At 40.0% G+C, this 10,091-nt stretch overlaps 3 protein-coding genes across 3 annotated transcripts in view; 2 read left to right on the forward strand and 1 right to left on the reverse strand.

Annotated features, from left to right (window-relative positions):
* Positions 1–3,508, forward strand: part of cpamd8 (C3 and PZP like alpha-2-macroglobulin domain containing 8) — a 46,255-nt gene extending 42,747 nt beyond the window's left edge. Inside the window, exons 43-44 of the mRNA XM_040052631.1 lie at positions 1,836–2,037; positions 2,482–3,508. Coding sequence (XP_039908565.1) covers positions 1,836–2,037; position 2,482 — 203 coding nt within the window. The 3' untranslated portion in view covers positions 2,483–3,508. The remainder of the gene's footprint in view (positions 1–1,835; positions 2,038–2,481) is intronic.
* Positions 3,509–5,132: 1,624 nt separating this feature from the next.
* On the forward strand, positions 5,133–7,020 carry odf3l2b (outer dense fiber of sperm tails 3-like 2b). Its single transcript, XM_040052693.1, has 4 exons — positions 5,133–5,172; positions 5,626–5,736; positions 6,257–6,370; positions 6,516–7,020. Exons 1-4 carry the CDS (start codon positions 5,133–5,135, stop codon positions 7,001–7,003), a joined length of 753 nt encoding a protein of 250 aa, XP_039908627.1. The 3' UTR covers positions 7,004–7,020.
* Positions 7,021–7,064: 44 nt separating this feature from the next.
* On the reverse strand, positions 7,065–10,036 carry cks2 (CDC28 protein kinase regulatory subunit 2). The gene is made up of 3 exons (XM_040052656.1): positions 9,865–10,036; positions 9,521–9,648; positions 7,065–7,633 (listed from the first exon to the last, which is right to left on the reverse strand). The coding sequence occupies exons 1-3, from the start codon at positions 9,921–9,923 to the stop codon at positions 7,590–7,592; spliced, it is 231 nt and encodes a 76-aa protein (XP_039908590.1). The 5' UTR covers positions 9,924–10,036; the 3' UTR covers positions 7,065–7,589.
* Positions 10,037–10,091: the final 55 nt, after the last annotated feature.

Consider the following 10,091-nt stretch of genomic DNA (forward strand, 5'->3'; position numbering starts at 1 on the left):
ATCTTAAATCTACTGACTAATCCGCTTTTTCTGCCATTATAGGTGAAATTCTATTTCTATGTTAACTGAATGTAAATGCAGTGGGCAGTGAGCAACCCCGTGTTTGTGGCACATTGGAGTTTGCAAGGGCAGGGAAGAAGAAAGGATTTAAGACCAGGGTGAAAAGGTTGAGACAGTGTGTAAGGGCTGTAAAGCTAAAAAGGAGAAAAAAGAGTGAAGGGGACGACCAGGAGATGGGATCAGAAAAGAGAAAAGGAACAGGGTCAGTGGGAGAGTATAGGAAAGTAGATATGCAGGTGGGGCGTACGGCAGCACATTCCCCTGCCACCACGTCATGTTTTTACAGTCTGTGTGATAAATAGGTGGATCGTTTTCAAACAGCCGGCTTGATTGTTGCTCTGTCATGAGCTTAGATCAGCTGCCATTTTCAGGGAGGCAGCCAGAAAATTCCTGATAGGATGTTTGGCTGTGCGTGCAAGGAGGATGTAGCTGTGTTACATTTGGCAGTGCAAGCATAAAAAAAAAAACAGTCATTCACAAGCTGCAGGAGCGTGTACTTGCATACTGTGTGCGCACACCGCATGCTGTTTTATGTACATGATTTTAAACTCGGCCTGCATGAAAGTCTGAGTTGCCTACAGGTGTGTGTGTGTGTGTGTGTGCACGCGCGCGCACCCCGTGTGGCACAGCCTGCACTGACTTGTTGCTGAGCCCGCTACCCTCGGTAGCTGCAGTTCACTAAGCTTCTCTCACTCAAAGGTCTCCTTAGTACAAAAGCCAAAGCTTCACACTCACCACTGGAATGTTGTTTCGCACTTACACAAACGCACACACATATCTATACGCGCACACATAACGCATACACTTCCTGCATGTCCATACAGGCAGATATTTGCCCACACACAGAGACACACGTGCACACTCATCTAGAATAAGATAACCCTGGGGTGATTAGATTGAATAAGTACTGTAAAAACACTGTCATTGTAAACCATTAGAATGTTCACTACATGCCAGATAAGTGCACCGAGAGTGTAATGGGTGAATGTGAGTCTTGCCATGAACCTGACAGTTTCCAGTGTAACAGCGGAGGACGCTGGAGCTCTGGAATTAGCTTCCTTGTGCAGACTTGTCATGTCGGTGACCTTCTGCCAGAGGACAACATACAGTAGAATACCTGTACAGGCATTCCTTCAGCTGATTTTTGGTCATCATACATACATTTTTTTTTGGTTACAGACTTTACAAAATTCCCACATCATATTTGTCTTAAATTTGTTTAACTCTCACCATATGTGCTGCAGGCCTCAAAGAAGGAAACTCTGATTGCAGGCTACTCAGAATAAAGCGAACTTTCATAAAGCTATACCTTGAAAAGACCGATTCAAGCCTAGCACGCTTATACGAGGATACAACATTTTAAGCAAGGTGCGACCCCTGCTGTGTGTGATGTGGTATTGCTCCTCAAGAGGTCCAGATGTGCAGTATATTAGAGGTGTCCTGTGGAGCTGTCTCGCAAGCCAGCAGGGTTAGGTTTAGATTTAGTGTTGCTAGCCAGGATTACGATCTGCATCCTGCAGGTCTAAAAACATTTTTCTTCCTCACAGTTTACATCACTATTTACTTCTTAAAAGTCTTCCTCATCCCTGTGTTGAAACATTGATATGTTTTTCGTGGCACATTACCACCCCCTGTAGTTTAGTGTAGTAGTACAACACCAACTATATATATATTCACATCAGGACAGATTTTTAGAGTATCCATGACAGCCAGAACTTTCATTTTTATCTCGCCTACCTTGTGTCTGTGTTTCTCACTAACCCTGTTCTCTCCAGGCGAAGAGGAGCAGGGCTCTATGGCAGAGGTGTCCTACTACTCCTATGAATACGACCCAGACTCTGATCCTTTCCTTGCTGATGCAGAGGGAGGGGACCATTTTGATCTTCCTGAAGGCGGCAGGGGTGTGGAGCATAACGTGCTCCTGCCAGTAGATTCCCAGCTACCCACACTGGACACAAAAAACACCCCTGAGCGATGGTATGAGCTACATCTTTGATGTATTTGTTTAACAGACTTTGGATTAGTAGACCTCTCTGATGTTTTCCAGGTATCTGGAAGAGTCTGTTGTGGATATTCATCTTTGGTAATAATATTAAAGGAATAAAAAAGCAGTTGTACATCTCCCAATATTATGTCTCCACAGACTTCAGCAAGACTTTCCCCTATAAAGAGGACATTTAATCTCCCCTGTTCCCAAATGACACCTCGGTATATATCAATAAAGTGGTTTGATGACCATTAGCTTTCCTGTTTTTCCAAAGGGTAGCTGCACAGGGAGAGACTGTCCTCACTTACTTTTGATAAAAACCCAGTCACTTTGTTTTAAAGGCTTCAAGAGTTACTCCTAGGAGGCTTTCAAGGGATAAAGAGTTAAAGATGATCCTTTAAAGAACATGTGTTCTGTTTTCTTGTCATCTACAGAAACACTCCCAGAGTGAAGCCATACCCACCTCCGAATTGTACATTATTTGTGAATATGCTAGTGAATGGAAAGAGAAGAGAGACTTGCTGAAAGGAAGACATGGGGGGGTCTGGAGAATGAGTGTTTGACCTTGTGTGAGTCAGAGTGGATGCATTTATAAGCCTGTGTGTGCGCTTGGATGTGACTGTGTACGTTTTTTATTAAGCTAGTATCCTCCAGATTTGTATTTTTCCTCCTCTAGACTCCTAGTAATCAATAGGCACAATATCATATTTGTTAATCACTGTACTGCCTTAATAATCACTAGAAGAAATAATCAAGTATTTATGTTTGTAATTACACCTGATGTTATGCAACGTATTTTGTTATATTTTCTATCTGTGGTATTTATTTTTAGATAGAGATCATATCATTTTTATTTTCTAAGTCGCCCCCTCAGTACAATCTACCTGCCCCTTGTGGATTTTTAAGATGTATGCTATACTATCCAAGGCATTTTTCTTTTTCTTTCATAGCAAGCTTTAACCCAGTTATTGCAATGTTTGATGAAATTCCTCTTCTGGTATCCTGCTGGAAAACAGACATATGCTAACCATATGCTTTACGGAAACATAAGCTGAAATGTTTTTCATTTTAAAGATTTTTGGGGGGCATTTTTGTCTTATTAGACAGCAGAGTAGAGATTGACAAGAAACACAAGGAGGCAGAAGGGGACTGGCATGCAACAAAGGCCTCTGGCCGACTCTGACTTTTACAGTTCGACCCAGCTGTAGTGTTTCTGAAACTATTCTGCCAAGATACCAGCATCTCCTCTCACCATTGAGATTTGATTGTACAGCTCATAAGCTATTTTGTTTTTTTGTTCAATTTTGATCTTTGAAGCAGTCAAGTTAAAAATATTAAAGAATAATAAAGAATGAAGTTTTGATTTCTGTAAAAGTACCAAATTTGATCAAATGTAACCCAGATCGATATCAAATATTGTGATTTTTAAAACAAATGAGAATAAAATTTGTATGCAGTTTAGGCCTTTGGTTTTGTTACTTCACTACCTGTGTTTCCCCAACTGACTCACTGAGATATCTGCATCTGCAGCACAGTACGTGTCTCTTTTTTCAACTAGCAGAGCTGCAGTGCAGTTCTTTATGAGAGATGTGTTGCTCCATTTCCCTTAAATGGACGGTGAAGTCAGCAGTCAACTGTATTATACTCAGCTGTTTCAAAGGGTCTTCTGCTTTCACTCTCTTATTCCTTGTGTGTAGCTGCATTGGAGACAGAAAGCATGTTAGTGTGTGTGAATTTGTACCTAACTGCATACTTGCACATGTTTGAGCCTTAATGTGTTGGTGTTATTTAGGTTGCCAAAGGAGGGCACCCCCAGGAGAGAGTTAAAGCCTGTGAAAGTTTAATGTTTGCTTACTGCACGTCACTTGTCAACCCTCTCGGTTACAGTTGTCTCTGGAAACTGGCAGCTCAGGCCTTTAAACCGAATCAAATCAACACATAACTGTGTCTGGAAAGTGTGCTTGGCTCGAGGTTAAGGTTGATAAATCAGGGGGTTGTTAATTCACTGTGTATTCCATCAGTTCAACAGGAGATGCCAAAATACAGGTTCATGTGTGCTGCACTACATTTGACTCCGGTTTGGGGTTTTATAGCGTGTACTCTGCATCAAAGCGTTGCTGTGCTTGTCCGTTCATCTTCTCTCTGCGTTCGTACTTACAGAAATAATATAAAGCCATGTGGCTGCACTGTATAGAGATCTGGTACCGTCAGCAGCGTGAGGCCAAATTTGAAGTTATCAAACTCTGAGCAGTGACAGCTGATGTAGCTGCTCATTCTGAATGGAAAACTTTGTTCTTGTTGTGACAACGAGGCAGCGGTGCAGGGGACCAGGCTGCAGCAAGCTACCCACAGCAGTCTCCGTGGTAACTGTACGCATGGCTGAAGAGTGATATTGCGTCTCCACGCTGTGATGAGCAGAAAGAGTCAAAAGAGAAAGGACGGAGAGGGGGATCTTGGTTTCATGGTTTGCGGGGGGAGCGAGCTAGCGTTACATGAGAGTGAATCGGAGTGATGACATTGTTTCTAAGTGCCAGCTGAGTGCACCTATACACCTACCCCCATGGAGGAAGGGCTAATGACCTGACCAAGCATCCACTGATGAAGCATTTGGACAAAGGGGCAGACAGAGTAAACCCTATCCAGGGTAGATCCTCCTCTGTTGTTGACACTTTGACAAGCATTATAGGTCTCAGGTTTCCTGATTGCTTTGGAGGAAATTGGTGATTGATCCTAGATCAGGCAGGGTTCTGGGTTTCTAAAGTCACCTGGGGCTTTGGTGATGCTGGATCAAGAGGAAGCACAGATATCTAACAAAAAAGAAACAGACAATAGACCAAGAACAGCCTGAATGAAGGAATCACTTGCGCCTCTCAATCTGATGACTGAATTTCCTGAAGCCTGCCTCACTTTTAGCTGAAAAGGGACATTACCTGTGTCAAGGTACAAAAAAGCCCCCAGTTCAGCTATTTTTATTTATTTTTAAATGATTTTACGAGCATATAATGCCCAGAGCAATCTGATACTTCTATAGAACCACTACCATTGCTGGACTCCTGAAGTAACTATCAATTCTGCAAAGAGTAAGATGGAGAAAAAATACCCAGTAATTGCTGGACGAGAAAAAGGTAAGTCATCTTGAATAACGATCATGGTTCTTTTTTTAAATGTAAATTAATATTTACAAATAAATATCAGTAGCTTAATATACTGCAGTTAAGCAGAGTGGGTCGTTTTGCAGCGGGCAGACCTGTCAGGACTTGCTCCACTTGGTGAAAAAAATGCTCCCACCTTGTTAGCTGTTTGACATAGTGTGCATAATAGTGTTTCATTCAAGGCTGAAAACTGGAAGGCTAATCTCTAAAATTCACTTGAATTTTAATTTGTATTGTCTAGTTATCTTAGGCAAAATTATACAGACCTCCTTTGCAGAGAACCTTACATAAAGCTGCGTTCACAATCAAAGGAGCCACTGTCACTTTAGAATTTTCCACATGTATGATTTTTGTAAACTGGATGTAATTTAAGACACGTGTATTTTGAGGTTATGGCAACTTTGTGACATCTTCTGCTGTTTCAAGGGCCTGGACCTGGTCGCTATGGGCTTCCTCCCACTATTGGATTTATTGGCCATGACTTCACAAAGTCAACTAGCCCTGCCTACACTTTCCATGGAAGGATGACTGATAATAGTGAGCCCCGCTCTTGCTTTATGGTTTATCAGAAGTGGGTACTTTGAGGGCTAGTTTTCAAGTTTAATTTAAAGCTAACTAAAGTTTTACTTTTTTTTTTTTTTTTGCAGATTTTTTTTCTTTTTATTTATTCTATGACTAACTAAATAACACCTTTTTTTCGTCAAACTGCTGATTTAGGACACAAATTAGCTGAAAGCATTACAGTCACCAATACACACATTTCACAGAATTTGTGTACAGTAATTTATATCGTTTATGTGTTTATGTTTTCACAATGATTTCCTCTCCTGTAAAAATGATCTCACAAAAATTTCCGTTTGGTGTGATGTCAAATTCAACCACTAGGTGGAGACAAGACGTTTTTCTTCACTTTTTTTTTTTTTTTTTTTTTTTTTTTTTTTTTAAACTGCATCTACAGATTTTCAGGATCAAATCAAATCAAACTAAGCAAAAAGAATGAAAAGAAGTTTACTTTTTAAAAATATACATTTGTAATTATCCAATTAATTTTTAACAGTGTATAGTGTTGACTCCAGTCCAGGGCCTCGGTATCACATTGATGCAAGAATCACTCGATTTGGAAAGGATGGCACACCTGCATACTCAATGCTGGGTAAAGTCAAAGCCCAGAGTAAGTATGCTTTCCTTCATTATTGGAGTTTATTTTAAAATTAATTGTGACATATTGTATATCAGTCAGATCAATAGATTAGTGAAGAAAACATGTACTTTTGACCCTTCTGGAGAACCCCATGTGATTGTCTTCTGCTCACTAGAGGAGCTTTTCCACACACCAGGACCCGGTGCATACAGCCCTGAGAGAGCCCCACCATGCAACCTGCAGCGCAGACCTCCATCCTACACCATGGGCTCTCGCACACACTACCGCAGCGTTGACTCGGTCCCAGCTCCCAACAAGTACTCTCTACCGCCACTAATGGGCACTCAAGTCCCAAACAAGGCATCCAGTGCAAGCTACACAATATCAGGTGGTCTCAGCATAGGGGGACCAGCTGAGGATTTAGCCAAGACTCCTGCGCCTTGCAGATACAATAGTACAGACCCAAATGTTTATCTGCTCCGACGGCCAGCGTTTTCCATGTCGGGACGTCACAGTTTACCCAGAGATGGCACCAAGAAACCAGGTCCGGGAACATATAATCCAGAGAAAGTTACAGTCCACAAGGCCCGGGCACCAGCCTACTCCCTGGGTATCAGACACTCAGAATTTGTTACTCCACTTATTGTCAATATTTCTGACTAAACAGTCATCTGAGAGAAAATTACATCATCCTTCAATTAAATAAAAAGAAAAGCAGCAAGTATTAAGGAATTAGCATATTTTATTTGTCCAGTATCAAAGAACTTGACAAATCAACCATAACGGAGAGCCAAATGTATATCGAGAAATAACATATGCACATAAAATACATACATTTAAGGAATTATCAAGAAATGTTTTAACAAAAATGTTAGGGATGTCATTGGTTTGAGCAAAATAAAATCATATGCTCATATGGCCATTAAGTAAATAGATCAGTCTTGACAACATTACACCTAAAGATAAAAAAAAAAAAAATTGTTAAATTGTACAATTGACAGGCAAACTTCCACCTTCAAATTGTTTTAAGTTATCATTCACAGTGAAAACAAGACATTTTTGTCTCTCATAACCTCTAAAAACTGAGGAAATTTGAATGAAGAAACACAAAAATATATACACACAAAACTACAGGGCATCTACACAATATATCACAACACATAGATTTATGTGCAGGACAGATATAGGATCGAAAGACAATACATATCAGCAGAGGAGATAGCAGGTATTTTAACAGACAGCTTCCCCTTTAATCCTTTGGGAGAGGCCTTCTGAAAAGCAGTATGTGTGGCTCTAGGGAGTAAAGCAAGAAAGGATCTGTCAGCATCATCAGTAAGTCATCAAACACAGTCAAGCCTACAGCTGTACGTCGTCTACACCCAAATTTGATCGCGGCCAAATAATGCAGTGTAGAAGCTGTACAATGACAGATTCAATTCTTATGTCAACTTTAGCACAATACTCATATGCTGTTGAAAGTATAATGAAGGGGTTTCAAACACAGGGGCCAAATCCAGCTCAGCAAATGCAGAGCCAAGTCAAAATTTTGTTATCAACTTTTTGAAATTGAAAAAATAAGAATTTTGAGTTAGTAAGTCAAAATCTTGAGACAATAACCTGAAATTTTAGACTTAGAGCTTTTTATTGTCATTGTGCAGTTTCTTGCACAGTGAAATTGGGTAGCTGGACCACAAAGGTGCAAAAATAAGAAGAGAAAACAATATACAACAAGGGGGGAAATAAATAAGAAAATAAAATAAAAAGCAATACATATGTATACATATATGTGAGTGAAACTATATACACATGCTGTATGCATAAGAAACATTGAAACAGAAACATTGTGGGTCTGTATACAAGGGCAATTATAAAATATAATAATTGAAATGGTATGGATGTCAAAAAACGTTCTTATGTTTGTTTATTTTTACCAACAATAACAAGGTTCTATAGGGTAATTATTAAATGTTTTTAGTCAGTAAAACACCTTGCCGTTACCAGCGTTTCTTCACATGACTGATAATTTATGGACATTTAATTCAGATTGTGTTTTTTTCATGATCCAAGCAAACAAAAAAACCCCAATATTGCTTCTTTCCAAAAAAAATTAACATTTAAATCTTCTCTAATTTTGTATATTCACTGTGATCTACACATTTTAATATATCTTCCTGAGAACCAAGGAAAAAAAGAATCTTCCCATTGAACTTTTTTGTGATTACCATCCTCTTTGGAGCTAAAAGAGGCCACCCAAACACATGGGATATCAATGGAAAGCCCAGAATGTCCTCCATTTAGTCCCTCAGGACTTAGTAGTATAGCTCAAATAAGTCAAAAGATATCGACCAAAAACAAATGCCCATTACAAAGGACATAAATGAATAGGCTGGTTCTCAGGAGGATGTGTCATAATGGTACTGGCTGTTTTTAAAACAAACAAACAAACAAACAAACAAAACACCTTCTTGAAATTGTGCTTATTTTTCTTACAGTTTCTCAGGGTCTCGACCATCTCTCCTGTGGATGTACTACTTCTTACCCACACAAGATCAAACTAGGCTCTTATGAGTTTGGCCCTGATATAGGGTCACCATGAAAATCACCCTGATATAGTCATCCCTCTTCTTTGATACATATACCAGGAAGAGATCTGTTCATAATGGCCAATAGAATACACACCATGTAAAAAGGCTGAGCTAAAGCTAAAGGCTTCAGCGTAGAGTGAGCAATGTTATGGCCTGTAAATGGTAAGTGGCCTGTATTTGTATAGCGCTTTACATTCAGTCATTCACACATTGGTGATGGCAAGCTACAATGTAGCCACAGCTGCCGTGGGGCGCACTGACAGAGGGGAGGCTTTTATAGCTTTTTTTATAATAGCAACCCTGATCATTCCCTGGAGACGCTTTCCTACTCAAGTGACAGTAAACAGATGGTGAAATGTCTGGTTTAAAACAAAAAAAGAAAAGAGCCCTAAAACACATATTTGCTTTTACTGTGCTTCATAGTTTTCCAAAGGTTTGACAAATACACAGAAACGTGGTATTTTCACCACCTTAGATTCAAAGAATGATGACGTCAATTTGTAGTTCTTTAGATGCACACATGGGCGTCTGACTTAATTTTCAAGACAAGACTGAGGAAAAATGTGAACTTATCCTTCACACCGTGATTACTGACCTGGTTTATGGATCATGTAGTGAATCCAGCCCTGGCTCTGTTGGACTCCAAGTCCTCTCCACTCTTCTTCTGTCATCAGGTGGGAGGAGGGCACCAGTTTGGACAGCTGCTTGGGAAGCACAACATGCCTGAGGATGGAAATATAACAAACATATTGTTAATTGCCTACTAGGGGTCAGACAGTTTATTTTGATATATTTTAATATCAACTGCTAACGCTAACACAAGAAGTCTCAATTTACAGCGGCAATAAGTTATCTCCACCACGTTCAAAAGCTACTTTGACCTTAGCTAATTACTCGAACTAAATTAACGGACTCTTGAAAACGTTAAAAACACAATACCTGTACTCGAAGTCGTCATCGGTGTACTTGTCAGAATAGAAAATCTGTTTTTTCGACATTTTCAGTTGACAAAAGCAACAAAACTGAGCTTCAAAGAGCTGATATTGAATAATGTGAACCAAATATGTTCGCTAGCAGTATCTACAAGCTCAACGAGCTACTGTCATCTGCCGCTGTTTTCTGGGGATGATTCAAACCCCAACGGTTACCCGCACTCCCCTGATTGG

The sequence above is a fragment of the Simochromis diagramma genome, unplaced genomic scaffold (genome assembly GCF_900408965.1).
Source record: "Simochromis diagramma unplaced genomic scaffold, fSimDia1.1 OVJJ01000419.1, whole genome shotgun sequence".
Taxonomy (NCBI): Eukaryota; Metazoa; Chordata; class Actinopteri; order Cichliformes; family Cichlidae; genus Simochromis; species Simochromis diagramma.

Coding starts and splice junctions, on each gene's coding strand:
- cks2 (XM_040052656.1), bottom strand. CDS start 9,923: ATGTCGAAAAAACAGATTTTCTATTCTGACAAGTACACCGATGACGAC. Junction 9,649..9,864: donor GATGACGACTTCGAGTACAG/GTATTGTGTTTT, acceptor TTCCATCCTCAG/GCATGTTGTGCTTCCCAAGC. Junction 7,634..9,520: donor CTACATGATCCATAAACCAG/GTCAGTAATCAC, acceptor TTTACTCCCTAG/AGCCACACATACTGCTTTTC.
- odf3l2b (XM_040052693.1), top strand. CDS start 5,133: ATGGAGAAAAAATACCCAGTAATTGCTGGACGAGAAAAAG. Junction 5,173..5,625: donor AATTGCTGGACGAGAAAAAG/GTAAGTCATCTT, acceptor TGCTGTTTCAAG/GGCCTGGACCTGGTCGCTAT. Junction 6,371..6,515: donor GGGTAAAGTCAAAGCCCAGA/GTAAGTATGCTT, acceptor TCTGCTCACTAG/AGGAGCTTTTCCACACACCA.